The sequence below is a fragment of the Antechinus flavipes genome, chromosome 3 (genome assembly GCF_016432865.1).
Source record: "Antechinus flavipes isolate AdamAnt ecotype Samford, QLD, Australia chromosome 3, AdamAnt_v2, whole genome shotgun sequence".
NCBI lineage: Eukaryota > Metazoa > Chordata > Mammalia > Dasyuromorphia > Dasyuridae > Antechinus > Antechinus flavipes.
In genome coordinates, this window is record NC_067400.1 from 382377358 (window position 1) to 382395983 (window position 18626).

Here is an 18626-nt window from a genome sequence, read left to right on the forward strand (position 1 = left end):
CAAGGACAAAAGGGAAAACAACAGTTGCCCTCAGATAGCTTGGAATCTAGTCAGAGGAAACACCATGTACTTATAAAAATAAAGACAAAATGATTTGAGGAGACAGCATTAGGAGTTGAGATCTGGAAAGACCTTCTTAGAAGATGATACTAAGCTAGTCCCCAAAGACACAAGATTCATTCATTAAATTTTTATTAAAAACCTACTAATTTTTGTAAAGTGGTCAGCATGATGTCTATTTAAAAACTGTTCCTTCAGACTCATTATCAGACATTTACTGAGTTTCAATTCATATATGGCTAATAGATAGTGGAGCTTCATGTGCACAGATATGTATAAATATAGCTATATATACACATACAGACACACATATAAATAGACATTATATATATAAAAGAAATCTATATCTATGTCTGTGTATATATATATATATGTGTATATATATATATATATATATATATATATATATATATATGTTCACAGTTGGTCCAATGGACAGGTAATATAAATAAAATATTTTTCATGAGGGTGGGTACTATTATCTAACAAAATACATGGCAATAGTCCTGTTGCGCAATGGAACTTGGAGATTGTGAAACTGCAATTGCTCAAGAAATGGAGCTTGAGAGTCACTGAACTGGGATTGGAAAGTTGGAAGCTTTCATAGTTTTTAATCTTCTCCTCTATTTTTCATCCTATTCCAAGTCTTTTTGTTTTAGTCCAACTCATGATAAGAGATAAGTGCCATCTACATACACCCAAATGATTTAAAAATAAAGAGAGAAAATTCGGATGGGGAGTGTCACTTACATCATTTTTATTCTCTGATTCATTTTCTTCTTGCTCCAGGCAACATTTCCCTGTTCCTTTCATTTGACAACAAGATGACTCCTAAAGAAATAGCAGATTATTTAAAAATCACAGAAATCTATAGCTAGAAACTTGGTTGTTATAGTATGGTTGTTCCTTATTCATGTTTAACTCTTCATGTCCTCTGTTGAGATTTTCTTGAAAAAAAAATGCTAGAGTGGTTTGCCATTTCCTTTTCTAATTCATTTACAGATGAGGAAACTGAGGTAAAAAGAATTAAGTGACTTAATAAGTATCAGAGGAAAGCAGATTTGAACTCAGATACATGAGTCCTTCTGATTTGAAGCCCTCCATGCCAACCACTATGCCATCCAATTGCCAGTGGATTACTACCAAGCACCTAATTAAGTACCCTCCATATAGCTAGGGCTATGTAAATAGAGTAGGTATCTAACAGGAGAGCAGGATTTGAACAATACTAGAGAATCTTCCAACCAAAACAATACTCCCACTTATGCACTGATAAATCTTTCTTCCACAGAAATAGATGGACCTCTCCACACCGGCTCATCAGTTTTGACCTTTGTCCTAAGACCCTTTCCAGTTCTAAGTTCATGAGTCTTTGAAGTTTGTTTGTTTGTTTTTTAAATCTAAGAACTATTAATGTAGCTCATAGAAGTTGGAATGGATACATAGTCCAAGTGGACAGAGTCCTGGATTAAAGGTTGGAATTTGGGGTCTAGTGACCCACTCACTAGGTGTGCTACCTTGAGGAAAGAAGTCAAGTTCTTTGATTCAAGTTGATAAGAAAATGAAAATTAATCTTATAAGAATGAACTGGAAAGGCATAAAGACCCTTCTCCCTTTGTTCTAATTACAAGCAGACGTTATAAGTGATTTTTATTTTACTGTGCTTGGATCAAATTCTCATTGTGAGAGGACAATGGGGAAGTTATTCCTAGGAGGCCTGAAAAATTAAGTTACCACTGAGAATGGAGTAAACTAGTTGTTAAGGCCAGTTACCCTAGAAGATAAGAACTAATAATTAACTTAATAATTAAGTTAATTAAGTCTCTAGTTAATTAAGTAAATTAATAATTAAGTTCTAGGGAGAAGATGGGGTTACCTATCTCACTGATGGGAAGATCTTGATAGTCACAAAACCCCCACAAAATTGAGTTCTCCCCAGAACACAAAAGTTTTCTACTTATTGTATATGATGTTACATTATTGAATTTGAGAGGTGTTGAATCTATTTCTACAATTTTTCCATACTTACAGTGATGAAACTTCTCCCGCTTTCTACAATTGGTCTATAGCCAGTACAGCGACACAAGTTACCTTATTAAGAAAGAAATGCATATCATTATAACTCATACTTTGTACCACTGCGTTGTAATATTCCCTTGTCATGAAACCAGGCTTGCTAAAAAAAGGCTATGAATTCCATAGAAAATTGCAGAAAGCAATTTTTTTTTAATAACTCAAGGTTAGTAAGAGGAAGACATTATACAGGTAGAAGATACACCAAAGGAAAAATGAGCAGAATCTTTATATTTTGAATATAAAATACTCTTCTCAAAATCTTCATGAGAATTCTTTGAAGATTAAATAATAGACTGCCCATTATATTTGAGAAAACAGAAAGTATATTTGTTAATCGCTAAAGTAAGACTAACTGAAATAGCACTATAAATTGCATTTATAGTGAATATTACATTATTAAAATATAGCTAAGATTAATAATGCACAATCTTATAGGGATGTCTATATTAATCCTTTAGGTGGTTGCCAAGAAATTCAATTTGTTTCTTAAGGTCATATCCCAGGACCTCCAATAATAACTATTGGACATATTCAGGGGATGGGTAAGATCTTTCTATTAGTGTTACTGTCACTAGCTAGTCAGATTAAAAAAAAGTGTTAGTTCAATAGGTAGATGAATCTCACATCATTGATATGAAATCCTTCCAGTGATACAGATAAAGAATCATTTATGTCTACTGATGGCCTTAATTGTTATATGGTCGCTCATTTACCTAGTAATTGACAGCTCACGGAGCCAATAACAAAGGCATGTAGAAGATTACAAATACTAATAATGTAGCAAAGAGTGGAACATAGTAATAAATGTTGATTGACCTTGTGCTTCTAATTTTATATCCAATGCATTTTTTAATTTTTTAAATATTTGTTTTGTATTTTTATTTTCTTCAGTTACATGTAAAACAATTTTTTTTACATTTGTTTTTAGAACTTTGAGTTCCATAAAAGTCATATTTTAAGAGAAAACATAGGTAATTCTTGGTTGCAATCCTAGCTTCATTGCTCTTCTGAAATATGATATTCCAAATCCTCTGATCCTTTAATGCAGAATTTAACCAATCTTGTGTTATCCTGACTGTGGCTCCACTATACTTCAATTGTTTCTTTCTTGATGCTTGCAATATTTTCTCCTTGACCTGAAATTCCAGAGTTTGGCTATAATATTCCTGAAAGTTTTTATTTGGGGATCTCTTTCAGGAGGTGATCAGTGGATTCTTTCAATTTCTATTTTACTCATCTGCCTTTACTCCAGTGTCTTGGCTCTGCCTCCTAGATATTCCATTTTATTGAGCGCATTGAAAGTCAATATGGTATACATAGTGGTGTCAGATTCAAATAGAAACAACCTCTGTAAACCATATGTTGACTTATTCACAAATTTATGTTGTTATGTTGTATTATATTTGTTTGTTTTTTTAAACATTTCCCAATTATATTTTAATCCTGTTTGGGACCTATATGGGAGTTCTGCTTGGGCAGCTACCTCTAGGGATAAAGAGTTGGCCTAAAAGTCCAGGAAATTGGGGTTCAAATACTATCTCTGAGACTTGTCAAAGGGACATAGGACTTAGAGGAAAGTCTCTAACACATCATGTAACAAATGAGTCACTGGTCAGCATGGAAGAAAGTTGCCTATACCAACTAAATTTGAGGACTAGACTCCATCAAAAAATTCAGTACATTAATTAAATATTATTTTATTAATCCTGATTTTAAAAACTCTAATTGAAAGTTAAGCAAAGACTAACTGTAAATTAGCTTTTATAAAATACAGTGAATTCACTGAATAAAATTTACTTGAATGAAAGTGAATAAATTAAGAAAAACTGATTCTTGTTTTAAAAAAAGATAATATGAAGATTTATATATGGGAAGGATATTTGTGGAAAAGAGGAAAATATAAAAACAAAAGATACATATGATTTTTAAAAAGGAATTATATTTTTCTTTTCTATACTATCATTCAAAAGATAAGAGGAAAACTTACCCCCCAAGGTTTCAATCAGCTGCTCAGTGGATGGCTGTGGGTGATTCCTTAGGAGAGTATATATGGACATCACCATTCCTGGAGTACAGAACCCACATTGTGTGCCATGGCCTTTCGCAATCCTTTCCTAGAAGCCAAGAAAATAGTTAATCCTGCCATAACTCTTCAGTTTATAATATCCAAAATATGTTCCTTATTTATATAAGTGCATATAAGTATAACATATGTACAGAAAGGGTATGACCTTCAGTTCCAGAAAGATATTTCTCCAAGGAGACTATGATAGCTATTTCATTTCAAATCAGGGGAAATATGGGGCAGATTAAGATAGTAACATCATATTGGCTTATCCTTCATCCCACTTCTATGTAGATCTTGGAGGCCCATCAGAAAAAGATCTGCCCATGAAAATAATTTCCAACCCCTTCAGTGTTTAAGCCCTGCTGACTTTAGCAGGATTACTTACTTTTAGGGTATATTCTCTCTTTTTTTTCACTTTCAAACATTTTCATATGTAAAATCTTAGCTAGAAGGAAAATACAAATTCCATGAAGGCATTTTCCATGAATATCTTTGTATTTCATTTGTGAACCTGGCACATATATAATATGTGCTTAATAAAAATGATTCTAGGAATGAATGAATGGAAGATATGCCTCAAACTAATATATACAATCTAGTCCCAGACACTAGCCATGTGACTATTGGCAAGTCACTTAACAATGTTTGCTTCACTTTCCTGTTTTGTAAAATGAGCTAGAAAAGGAAATGGCAAGGATCTTTGCTCCAAAAAACCCCAAATGGGGTCAATAAGAGTCTGAAACAACTGGAAAACTACTACCCAAACTATTGTGTCTCTTAAATTCTCTATTTTTACTATTAATGGGAGCAATGTATTGCCAAGTCTTTCCATCATTATTTATATATGAACAGAAATATTGGGGGAGGCATGAGGAGGGAGGAAGAGATGCAAGATGTGAGGAAAATCACAGTCTAAAATTAATATGAAAAGGAAAATTGTAAAAAAAATATAAAATGCAGCCTTTTGGTATGGAAGAAAGAGAAACAAACATGGTTTATCACATGATTTAATCAAAATTAATCATCAATAAACATTTATTAAATATCTATTACATATCAAGGATTATGTTAGGTGCTGGAGATATATAAGGAAGCAAAAGACAGTCTCTGACCTTAAGGAGCTTACAATCTAATGGGGAAACCAAATATATACAAAGCAAACTATATTCAGGATAAATGGGAAATAATTAAAAGAGGGAAAGCACTGTAATTAAAGTGGGGATTTATAGGTTGATTGATCCTTCCTATGAACTACATTCACTCTTTGTAATTTCATATTCTGATTTGTAGTATGTTTATTTGTATACAAATCATTCACTGCCATCATTCCTAGTATCCCATCTCACCCCCCATATACAATTATAGAATGTAAATTTTTTGAAGTAATGGATAATGTTTACTTATCTTTGAATTCTATCACTATCACTGCCCTCACCTTACACTCAATTCCAGGAAAAGTATATAACATAAAGCTAGTAAGTACCTAAAAATTTTAGCCAATTGTTTATATGCATGTGTAGTTACATCAAGTATTCAATAACCTAATTGACAATGGACCATCAGATCTCTAAGACTCAGATATAGCTAAATTACTGAACAACAAATAAACTTTGTCCTTCTCCCTCAAGTCAAGCTGCCTTCCATTCAGGAGTCTGTAAAAGAGCAGCCATCCCTAAATTGTTCACTAAATTACCAGGCTGGGGGACGGATCCTTGGAGAGCCAGAGCCATAACCAGCAATTAGGATAACTAAGACGAGATCTCTGCTCTTAGAACAACAGGCCTTTTTGAGGGAAAGACTAGACTCCTAACCCCCATGATTAAAAATCTTAGGCTACTAAAGATTAGAGTCTCCAGAATACTGTTGGAGGAACTATCCCAGGATGGAGAGAACAGAAGGGAAGCTCATTTGTGTTTCAGCCATCAAAATGGAGAAGGGGGAGAGGAAATGTACCATCTGGTAGCTTTCTCCTTTAATTATTCTTGTCTACAAACAGTTACATTTCAGCTTTCCTCTTAGCTAAAGGTCTATGAGTACTGTCAGCACTCTCTGAATTTCAGTGTCCTGGTCACCCCATTTTTATGATTCTGTGACAGCACAGGATATAGCAATAATCATTAATCCATTTGTCCCTGAGATTTACTATAAAATTTTTTTGCTTCTTTTCACATATTAATAAATGTTGAATGAATGACTTTTGAATGTATTTTAAAATGTCATCCAACTTTTTCAATAAACATTTAGAATAATCTCCTTTTTTAAGTCTTCAATTTATAGTCAGTACCTTAGTGAAAATCATCTATTAGATGGCTTCTCTTTGGAAAGAAATGTCAGAATTTTAAACATGGATGATTGTTGATCTAGAGATGAAATGAACTTTCTAGGTCATCTAGTTTAATTCTATCTAATACTTTGTTTAAGGTCATTCAGATAATAAACACCAGACAGTACTAGAATCCAGGACCTCCGACTCTAAATTCAGATCTTTCCATTGCACCAAATACAGTTTATTTGATTGGAAATCTCATTCAGAAGAAGTGAGACAAGCAGATCTGCTTTCTGTGGAAGTCTTGTATAATCCAACCTTATTGTATCCAACAGAAAGCTAAATTATGTCAAATCCCTGAGATTAGATTTCCTCTACAAATCTGCTCATGGCCTATGCCATCTTGGATGGCATTCTGCTTCCTGGTTTTTCCTCTCATCCCCCCATCGGAACTCATACTCTTCCTTCTTCTTATAGCTAACTCTTAGGATGCCAAACTCCTCTATGGATTTAGCCTGCCAGTCAAGGGCATATTCCTACATCATGGAGCCTTTCCTTTCTCCTGGGTAATTATGAGTTCCACTGAGGAGGCTGATTGCTAATTATTAAAACCCCTCTTTTGCTAACTATATGCTCTCCCAAATCTATTTCATATTTACCACTCCTGATGCCTATTTTACCTCTTCATTTTTTTTCAGGAATCTCTTCTCCTAAATAAAGCCCCTTTTGCCAAAGAGGAAGGCTAGTATGAATTCTTCACATGACCAAACCCCCACATTTGGGGTGCCTACATCAATCTCATTTGTTGCCAAACCTCAAATACATCACTTGCAACCTGTCAACATTACAGCAATTCACTACAATGCCCAAACAATTTAGAAATTATATGTTTTACATTCAGACTCACAAATTCAGAGATAGGTTATGCATGTGTTATGATGTATTCTTACCTGAACAGGGTGAATCCTGGTTTTGGTGCTCCCAATACCTTCCACAGTGGTGACTGCAGCCCCATAGAGGGAACATATGGGAATCAAGCAGGCTGTGACAGAGTAATGCCTTCAGGTTTTACATAAAGAAAAGAAATTTTAGAACAATGAGAGTAGTGATGGCTAATAATGGAGAGGGGTTGAGATCTTAACTGAGAGACAATTAAAATAGATATAATATTCAAAATCAAAGGCTCATACCTAGAAAGTGCCTCAAGGATCATCTAGAACAAATAAAGGCATACCAACTTCCCCTTGAACAAAGAATTAATCCTGCAGCTAGTTGGCATGATGGATAGAGCATTATCTTTGAAATCAAGAAGACCTAACTTTAAATCCTACTAAATTATTTCCTAAGTGAATGATTTTAGTGAGTGACTACCTCTCAGTTTTAGTTTTCTCATCTATAAAATGGGGGTAATAATAGTTCCTACCTCACAGAACAACATGTTGGGAGGATCAAATGAGATAGTATGTGAAAAAATTTTTTGCAAAGCTTAGAGCATTTATATAAATGTTAGCTATTATTATTTGCATAAACCTGGTAGATGATTTTTTTTCTGTTATCTTACTATGAAATTTTCAAAAACTAAAATGGTCTCTTTTTCTTTTTTTGTGTTCATCAAGTTAACATGGACATTGCCATTCAGGTCACAAAGTTATTTTTGAAAGTATGTCATCTTCAACCAATGAAAATCCAGAAAAATTAGGCAGGAATTCAAATAACAATAACCTCAAGAGTTCCTTAGCTAAGGGGCAATTATCTTCTTCCTGTACTCATTACCTCAAAGTATACAAATGAATTTCTTCTCTTTCTCTGAGCAAAAGAATGATGCAAGCCAAATCTGTTCTGAATTTTATTCACCATTCAAAGGAGCTGCTGGCAATAACAGGCCCAAGATTTTCAGATACCATTTCTACACTGTCTATAAAGACAGTCATTTAACATGGATTGCAAAACCTCACTCCTGATGAACAGTTTCTGATATACCAAGCGAAATTGGTTTTTTTTTTTTTTTGTCTTATTGTTTTATTCCCTATGTTCTATCTATCTGTCTCTCTTTTATAATCTGGAAATCTAAGGGACAGGTTTTGTTTCAAATTAGAGTAGAGAGACTTAGGTTTTCTGTAAACTAGGTAAAGATATATGCCATAAGATCTTAAAAATGAAATGCTTTGAAAATAATAGATATATGTGTACATGTACACTCATCTACATATTGTTTGTTATGCACATATGTACACACACATACATACCTGTGTGTGTACATTTACATTATCCCTTCCACATTATGGGGTTTAGAAGGACAGCACCCCCATGATCCAAAAAATCCACATAAAATCCTCTGGCTTTTCCTTCATATCAAAAAATAAATCTGATTTTTTTTTTCTTTTATGGGGTATTTATAGTATTGTATTGTAAAATTTGGGTTAAGTATTTGGTTATATATTCTGTGTCATCTGCTGACTTTTACATGTCATCTGTGGCTTCTGCTAAACTACTCCCAAATACCCATTTAATTTTTTATGTCAACCCATGATACAGCAAAACCATGATGGAGAAAGTCTCAATGGGGAAGGGATAACAACTGTATGTATATGGTATGTGTATGTCACACACACACACACACACACACACACACACATACACACATTCTAGAAATCTGTGATTTCCTTAATATAGGGAACAGTTGGTGAGGCAAATCTACAACCTCTCTATAACTTATAATTTTAGTGTTGCTGGAAGTACTGAAAAACAAAATGATACAGCCAATATATATCAAAGGCAAAATTTGAACCAAGGTCTTTTTGACTATCTCTAGAATCAAAGAATTGCATTTATTAACTAATGTCTGATCTAGGTTACTTAATTTCCCTGGGTCTCAATTTATTCTAAGTGTATTTGCATTAGAAGGTGGTTTTTCAGCTTTAACCCTGTGTTCCTATGTAATAACATTTTCTCCATATAATTAACCAAATACCGGATTTTCTTGCTGCTGGAGTCATATCTTGATATCATCACTGTGCAGGCCCCACAGCTTCCTCCTCCACAGCTATATTTGGTTCCTGTTAGACGGACTAGAAGAAGGTAGTCAAGGAAAAGAGGCTGACTGGAATGTAAATTCTTCTTCTATCAATTCTTACCACTATGATGCCTTGTTTATGCAAAGAAGGAGATTATAGTTTTCTGAAGTTTCCCAGTTATCTCACGCATAGAAACTCCATATTCAGGGAAGAGCAGTCAGAATTTGGGATCTCAGTACCTCAGATTTCCATCAAAAACCACTTGATGAAAACCATTTGGAAAGGACAAAAGTCAGTTTTCAGTTATTTCTTTTTAAAAGGTTGGGATGAATTGATAGATTTAGAAAAACATGGAAGTACTTGGATTTATAAAGGAAGATGTTACCCAATTTCAGAGAAAGAGAGGACAAAGGAACATAGTCCTACATACATGAATATGAATATATATCTGTATAAATATGTATAACTAGAGATCTACATATGTGAATGTGTATGTATGTGTACATGGTACATATGTATATATATACATACACATACTATATATATAAGATATATATATGTATATGTGTTGAAATTTTTTTCAGATACCTAGATATCTTAAATCATACTACAGTTATCATTTGCAAACATGTTTGTGGAGATAATATAGAAAAATGAAAAGAGCTATGATTTTGGAATCAGAAAAAAAGAATCTAATAATATCTATACTCCTTACTAGTTAAGTGACTTTAGACAAATCATATTCCCTCTCTGAGCTTCAGTTTCCTCATCTGTAAAATGGAGACAAAATGGAGATTCTTGTATTAACTATCTTTAAAAAAGTTTAATTACAAAACTTTACACATTGTATATGTGAGATATTATTCTATTCTCCCTATGAGATTATATGTTCCTAAAAAAAAAGGAGCAATACCATATTTATTCTTTGCTTCTCCTTTGAATTTAGCACAGTTATTTTATTATGTATTCAGACTACCAGCCCTGAACCAGATTAAACTGAAATTTTAGATTGACAAGTTCCTTTAGTAGAAGAATTCGAGAAAGGCTTTTGAGCCATGAAGCCTAGGACACTCGGATTTAGGATGAATGAGAAGTAGGAGAATTATAAGGGATTCTAGACCCAGTGTACTGACAGGTGTCAGATTTCTGACAACTATTAGCTAAAGAGAATGGAATCATCAAGTGTCACAGCCTCTCTCTTTCTCTTTCTCTCTCTTCCCTCTCCCTCTCCCTCTCTTTTCTCTCCTCTCTCTATTCTGTCTCTGTCTCTCTGTCCCCCACCCCTTTCTTTCTCTCTCTCTCTCTTTCATTCACTCTCCCTCCCTCTCCCCAGACAGCCCCTCCTTTACCCCTTCTCTCCCACAGGTGTGCTTAAAACATGGTCTCAGCACCAGTTATGCCAATATGACTGTTCTCTCCTCCCTTTTCTCAGGTGGAAGAAACAATGACAATGGAAAACAGCCTCAGTTCTGGGGGTCATGGGTATAACTAGTCCCGGAGTCTGCTGCTGTGCATGCTTAACTCTTTCTCCCTCTTTCCTGTTCCTTTACCTCTGTTCTAAGAGATGCAAATCAACAACTCCATAACCCACAATCTTAAAGTCACCTGCATTAACTGACCCTTGGTTACAGAGACAAAATTTAAATCCAGTTTTTTCTGACTTTAAGACCAAATCTCTATGCTGTACTATCCTACATATAATATATATGTTTATGTATATCTATCTATATCTATTATATAAATGTGTGTAAAATACATATACATATATAAATCCATATAAAAATATAGAGATATTAAATGTTTTTCTATTTAAAATAATCATTAATCCATGAGACAAGAAAGAAGATAATTTATCTCTATTACTCCTTATTCCCCTGTCCCTCATAAAAAATCACCTTCAGCAATTGCTCTAATCTCCCAAATAAATAGAAAAGTATCTTCACTAATTCCTTGGCCTTCTGCCTAAGTATTCTGACAGAACAAGGAGTCACAGAGCTATTAAGTCAGTTCCCAATGAACGGTGCCAAAATTCTCTGGGTGGTGTTACACAGTCACTGCTAGATCATTTCTATCAGATTTCATTTCAGAAGAAAGGAGAATTACTAAGAAGCTCAATCATTTATTTTTTTTAATGAAGTCTACTCATTTAATTTTTAATGAAATATTCAGTTAACTGTATGAAGTTACTCAAGTAAATATTGCATGTAACTCTCATTTACTTATTAGTAAGCTTTGAAAAATACAGTCTAATTTTGAACAAATTGCTGGAAATTGTGTCACATGTTGAATTTGCCATTGAACGAATTCCCTAGATCATTTTCATTGGAACTTGATCATGCCTTCCCTATTCAATGCTTAATACATGAAATTTTTAAACCAAATGTAAGACATTACATTTATCCTTATTAAATTTCATTCATCTTATTAGTATAACTTTGCATGAATGGTGTCTTGAAAGAGAACTCTATGCTTCAGGGCTCCCAATTGACTGAAAGAATATAGAGCATGATATTAAATCCCTGCAAAAAGAGACTTCATTTGGTTGCAGATCTCCAGGGAGGGAAATGTAAAAAACACACACACACACACACACAGAGATATGAACTTTTAAATGGTGGCTGAGACATTGTGTGTGCATGTGTGTACGAAACCAGCCTCAAAATATTCCTAGTCTTGCAACACTAGAAGTGGCCCATGATTTGATTGATTGATTGATAGTGGCCCCTCTCCTGAGTAGGAACATTTTCACTTTTCTGGTTTGAGCTGAAATCTTATCAAGATTTCACTCCTAGCTAAAAAACTCACTCTTTTTTTCTTGAATATTGAGTGATATATTTTAATCTGCAGAACTTCTCACATTTCTGTTTGTTGTTTTGCTTGGATAAATAAAAGGGTTTACTCACTACTTAAGGCAAATTCTTTTTCATTCTTTCTTTTGTTTAACCAATCTTTGATTTTTAAAAAGTAGGGCTAAGCTGTTAAGTGCAAGCTGTGAGTCACTCTTGCTCTTCAGAGAAATCAGGAAAACGACTTTCCTTCTAAATCATTGTAATTCTAAATTAAATATATTGGAGGGCTGACAGATTATTCCAATCACATATCCCTTTTAAAAATTGGAAAGATCACTTATCCTAAATCATCCAGTTCTGGATCCTGCCCAATCCTAGAAAGGCTGATGAGAGTCTCTGGTCCCATCAAACTTTGCACTAAGATGGGCCAGACTTTAGATCACATCTTATCTCTATCAACCACAAGGTATAGGTCTGTGTTTATACCTACCAAATCCTAAGCTTAGGAATACCTAGGAGGTCACATTTGCTCTCTCTGTTAGGACCTATAATACTCTTGAGGTAAGGTAGCCTTATACTTATTACCTATAATCTGTACACTTGTATAAATATGAGGCCAATGGTTTTATTATTCCCTTCTTGTTTATTATCTCTTATGAATTACTTTTCCTTTTCTACCAAAATTCTTCTTCCCATATCCTGCCTATGATTCTCTGTGGCATCTGACTTGATAGATATTTCCTTTTCTCTACTTCATTTTCTGTTTAAAACTTTTGTAATAAGATTTGAAGTCTCCAGGCAAATAATTTTTACTGAACCTCATTAAATACACGCAGATAAAAACTTATCTTTTCTATATCTTAAGGCATAGTCCAGAAATCCAAATCCTCTTCCTAACCAGGCATTCGATACCAAGTAAGAGCCTAAGGAATTAGAAAAGTCAAACCGATAGCATCTTTATCCTTAGCTTTTATTTCATAAGAATTAAGTATAGTGAACTTAGTTTGATTTCTTTCTATTTCACTATCTTGCATAGACATATTCATGGATTTCATGAGAATATGGTCAAAAAGGTAGTTTCTCACGGCAATTAAATTAGTAAAAAATAATTAAAAGACAGAATCAGTCAATGTTGGAAGGGATGTAGAAAGATTTGCATACTAATATTATTGGTATAGAGAGCAGAGAAATGATTTGGTTCAACTATTCTATTAAAAAAAACTGGAATCATAAGAAAAATCACTAAGAAATCATATCCTTTGACTCAGAGGTACTAATACTGGGAATATTGTTATTCTTATTATTTGTTGTTGTTGAGTCTTCATTCTCAAAAAGGATCCATGATATTAGAAGGATAATGCCTTGACCTGCAAGTAAACTGGACTTAAATGAGGCAGAGCTGTGTAAAATTCATCAGTCTCATTCTCTTCCCCAAAGTCATCAGAATCCAACGAAAAGACATAAATCAGGAGGACTGGCAGAGGCCCTACAGAATGAAAGGCATTGGCCTTTTTATGCTAAAGTCTTTCCCAGTTCTGTTTGTCGTAGGCAACACCTATTCAGTGATGAAAGTCTAGGTAAGAATGGAGGTAAAAGATGATCTAGTTTGCCTTCACAAAAGAATAAGTTTGGGAGAGGAAGACCCTCAGTTTCTGGCCAGAGCAGAAACAATTTCTATTTACACCCATTCTGAGCCACCAGAACCCAAACAATCGCCAAGTGAATCCTGGGCTGGGATCTGTTCTTGGCCAGTCAGTGAGAGCCAGAGGGATCTGGGTTTAAAGGCCTATTTGAAGTAGCTCCATTTCAAGCTCTATGGAATTTATTAAAGCCTGGATTTTCAGAACTATATTTCAAGCTGAGACAAAAGAGTCAATTGGCAATGGTCATATATATATCCCTAGGCCTCGCTCTTTTCCAAAATATTCAGAGTCGCATCTTCTGTAATAGCAAATACTATTAATGAAGTGGTATCCATCAACTGGGGCCTAGCAGAACAAAATATGATACACAACCCTAATGAAATGTTATTGCATTGCAAGGAAAAAAATAATTATGAGAAATTCAGAGAAAATGGAAATTCTTTTATGAACCAATGCCAATCAAAAATAGCAAAGTCAAGAGAACAATTTACACAATTATTTTAATAATAAAAATGAAAATAAACCCAAAAGGAAGAAACAGGTAGATTAATTGTATTGACCCATTTAGAAAAAAAGATAATAAAACTCACTGACATTTTACTGGCACCAGAGGTGCCCAACTACAGACACAAAATATTGTAAATGTTATCAATAGGCATGTTAACTTTATTGTTAAACAATTGTTAGATATGTTAACTATTTTGTTTTGGGTTATTTCATTTGGTTTGTTGTTGTTTCCTTGGCTGTTATAAGAGTATGCAATGTGGGGAGAAAATGTATTAGGAAATTACTGTGACATAAACATAAAATATATCACTAAAACAATTTTTAAAGCATTAAAGGATGGTCACATATCAATAGTTGGTCCATGGAACATTTAGGGAAACACAAAACCAGAACTAGAGCTATCCATTGTCTGGATATATATATCCATATAAGTTTGAGGAAAGTCAAATACTCTATCAAAAGTTTAAAGGTGGGGCAGCTAGATGGCACAGTGGATAGAGTACCAGCCCTGAAGTCAGGAGGACGGGGAAGAGTTAAAATCTGACCTTAGACACTTAATACTTATTATCTGTGTGACCCTGGGCTAGTCACTTAACCCCAATTGCCTCACACACCAAAATAAAACAAAACAAAACAAACAAACAAACAAAAAAACAACCCAAAAAACAAGTTTAAAAACAATTTTACCAGCAGGTAAGGCTCATCTTGAATCAAGAACCTTAGAGTTTAATTCAACATTTGTGAAGTTCCTGCTAAGTATAAAAGCCTTCTAGCTAAGACTCAGGTCATATTCCTTTCTAATTGTGTAATTCAGATCTTCTTTTCATTCCTGAGCATGATTAGGGTGCTTTCTGGGGGGAAAAAAGTCTACCATGATCAACCCACTCTAAAAACTAGAAGGGTTAAAGTTGCTAAGTGATAGAGCTCTGAATATAGAGTCAGGAAGGCCTGATTCCAAATCTGAGTTCAGATACTATGTGACTCTGGACAAGTTACTTAACTGCCTCAGTTTCCTCATCTGTTAAATGGGAATATAAATAGCACTCACTGCCCAGGGTTGTTGTGTGGATAAAATGAGATGACATTTGTGAAGCACTTTACAAACTTTAAGGCACTACATAAATGCTGGCTATTGACCACCTAAGGTCTTCAGACTATTCCTCTGGTGTCAAAGAATGTTTCTTGGCTTTTGATTACTTCCTTTTTTTTTTTTTTTTTTTTTTTTTTTAATTTTTTGGTGACTTCCAAGGTCCTGAAAGAATGGACTGACTCGGGAATCCCTTCTTACTTTCCTATAGTTTCATTTATTATCAGTCATAAGAAGAGAAGGAATTCTGATGTCCCCAGGTATAGCTTTCTCTTACCTTGGTCTAATCTGCCACTACTACCTCCTTCCTCTCCTTTGCTATTTATGCTGCTTTAATTTCAGCCCTTGAGTTTTGGGCTCCCTTAAGATATTGCATTGTTACTAAGGTATTAAGCAAGGAAAATGCAAGGAAAGGTGTAAGTCTTCCAGAATTTTTTGTCCAACTTTGTCATCAAAGTATATAAAAGTTCAATGTAAAGATAGCCCAATAAAATCCATAAACAAAAGGATACGGTTTTTTCTCAAGTAGAACAATAAATTTATTTCAGGGTCTGCATTCTTCTCAATTACCTATGTAAAGGAAATTATTATACAGTATTAATTGAATTCAAATTTTAATTGAAGAGTTTTGGGGTTTTTTTGGGGGGGTGGGTTTTTTTTTTTGCAATAATTCATCCCATTGTTTTGGGGAGGGGAGATGGGCAGGGGGCAAGATTGATATTGTTTACCTACTCTGATCAAATTACATGCCTCCAAAAATGAAATTGCATAACAGTGTGTTGTATTTGGCTTACATTCAACACATTAAGTGGCAACCCACAAAATTTCAGATTCCATATTGAGACCAATCTCTGAGGAACTAAAAGATTTTAAAATGTTGTATACAAATAAGTTTTTGTTTGCATGTCCTGGGGTCTCCAAGAGAAGAAGAAGAAGGGAAGGGTTTGAGTGAGTTTTAAACCAACAAAAATCACGTTATATTTTCTCTGTCCTTTAACTGAGTATCTGAAAAGTTACAGAGCTTGGTGATGGTAGTGGTTGGTATTATGATGTCCTTTCAGCCCATAAAGAAATAGTAAGATAGTAAAGATTGTAGGCACACTCAATAAAGAAGACTTTTAAAATACCTTTTAATGTGCATTTAAAATACAATTCTTCATTTGATTTGGCAATGTTAATTACTCAGAAAACTTGGAGGTATGAATAAGTGCTGATTCACTTAACTCAGTTCTGTAGCTTTGCATAACTTGTTAATGATTTAATTGTGCTATGCAGACAGAATGATGTGGAAACTAGAGAAACTTTCTATGTGAAAGTGAGAAAGGACTCCCATACTTTCTCTGAATTAAGGGAGACAGGTCAAGTCAGACTTCTCTATAGTTTTTTCTACTTGCTCATTTGGGTCAGAAATTCTGAAATTGTAGAAGATTTCATTTCAGGAAAAGCTTTAAGAACTTGAAAAACAAAGAACCTCACCTTAATGTACAATAGACAGTTCCTTTTCTAGATATTAAGAATTTTTTTTAAGTTAGAGCTTTAAAAAAGTAAAAAGAAATTTGACCCATTTTTCGAAGTGCCAAAAGGAACAAGGAGTGAAAGTTACAAGTGAAAAACTTGTTCTTTTCTGCCTAACCCTTTAGATATGATATTCATTTATCAGCAGGACTTCTCTCACTGACAGTCTGGACATGTTGTTTTTTGGTTTTCTTTTTTGTTTTCTCAAAAAGCTTGTCAATAATAAGACCTTTGGGTATTTTTTTCCCTTTTTCTTAAGATACTGCTTGAGAATTTAGAAAACTTCCAGCAATGTAAAATCAAAGTAGCTAAAGTGTTTTTTTCCCCTTCTTTAGGCTTTTTAGTTTTGCTTTTGGATATATTTTAATAACCATAATCTCTGCATCCTGCCATTAGTTAAAATAAAATATACTAATACAAAACTTACCCTGCTTCAAAAGGGTAGGCCAAAGAACCTAAAATTCCCAGAGCCCCACAAGGAAAAGTTCAAGATCACTCCTCGGATGAATGCAAGAACAAGCTCTCACAGGAATGCTTACATCTGCAACATCCTTTACAAACAGAACGAACATCTCCATTTCATAGCCAGAAAGAGAGATGTGAATTACTTAAAGTCACATAGCCAAGCTGAGGCTTACACATTCAGCATCCACCACTTTTTCAATTCTGCCCTCACTTGAGCTTTGCAAAAAAAAAATATATATATATATATATTACTTCTACTCTTCTTTATCCAACTTTTAACAATAATGACAAAAAAACTTACCTTTCTTCCATTCACAAAGAATATCAGTGCATCTGTCTTCTCGGAATGAGTCATCCTGCCAAATAAATTAGCTAAAAGTCAAGAAGTTCTTTTAAGAACCTGATCTGACTTAGCACCTGCTATTGTGTCAAGTCAAGTGAAGAAATGTTAACCACTGATTAAGAAATAACCAGACTGAAGAGATTATATATGTTTTTGATCTGCTCTCTGAGTTTCAATAAACCAATCACCTCCTGTCCTTAAAAAATCTCCCAGCCCTTTTCATTCCCTACCTTTTTTTTTTCATTTCCTCTTCTCCTAAGCAAATATGAAATCTAAAACTTAATTCTTACATAAGGCCCACAGCTTCCTGCCCTTAAGGTAAAGATATTACTGTTATATTCCCAGCAGTGAGAAAATACAGCATTCAGTAGTATGGAATTGAAATGACTCAGGACACTAAGCTAAATTGTATAATGTGAACTACTTGCATTCAGATGCATTTCTACTGGTGTTAAATTAGAGAGATTATTAAACCACCATGCAGACCTGTATTTAAAAGCATTTAAAGACATAAAATTAAATAATAAAAAGGTCTTGTAGTCAAATGGAAATATGGCCTAAGGATTCTGTCTGCAGAACTCAACTAGCTCAGAACAAATAGCCACCTGGGATGCTTTTAGGTTGCGTTATTTCAAGTGCTTATATTTTTTCATTCAACAATTTTATAACTAGTCTAATATGTACTACTAGGATTTCTTGTTTTGATTTTCTGTTGCTTTATTTAGTCAACTGCAAATATCTTTCATGTTTTATATTAAAATGCTAATTATTATGTTAAAATATTAGTTGTGTT

At 34.1% G+C, this 18626-nt stretch overlaps 1 protein-coding gene across 3 annotated transcripts in view; it reads right to left on the reverse strand.

Moving 5' to 3' along the window:
* LOC127554414 (aldehyde oxidase 3-like) overlaps positions 1-17932 on the reverse strand; it is an 83364-nt gene extending 65432 nt beyond the window's left edge. For all 3 annotated transcript variants that reach the window (XR_007951980.1, XM_051985906.1, XM_051985905.1), the window contains exons 1-7: positions 17792-17932; positions 16023-16080; positions 9442-9538; positions 7421-7529; positions 4124-4250; positions 2090-2151; positions 811-891 (exon numbers count right to left, since the gene is read on the reverse strand). Coding sequence is in view for 2 of the 3 variants with exons in the window: in XM_051985906.1 (XP_051841866.1) it covers positions 811-891; positions 2090-2151; positions 4124-4250; positions 7421-7529; positions 9442-9538; positions 16023-16080; positions 17792-17845 (588 nt within the window). In the remaining variant the exon portion in view is untranslated. The remainder of the gene's footprint in view (positions 1-810; positions 892-2089; positions 2152-4123; positions 4251-7420; positions 7530-9441; positions 9539-16022; positions 16081-17791) is intronic.
* Between the last annotated feature and the right edge of the window lie 694 nt (positions 17933-18626).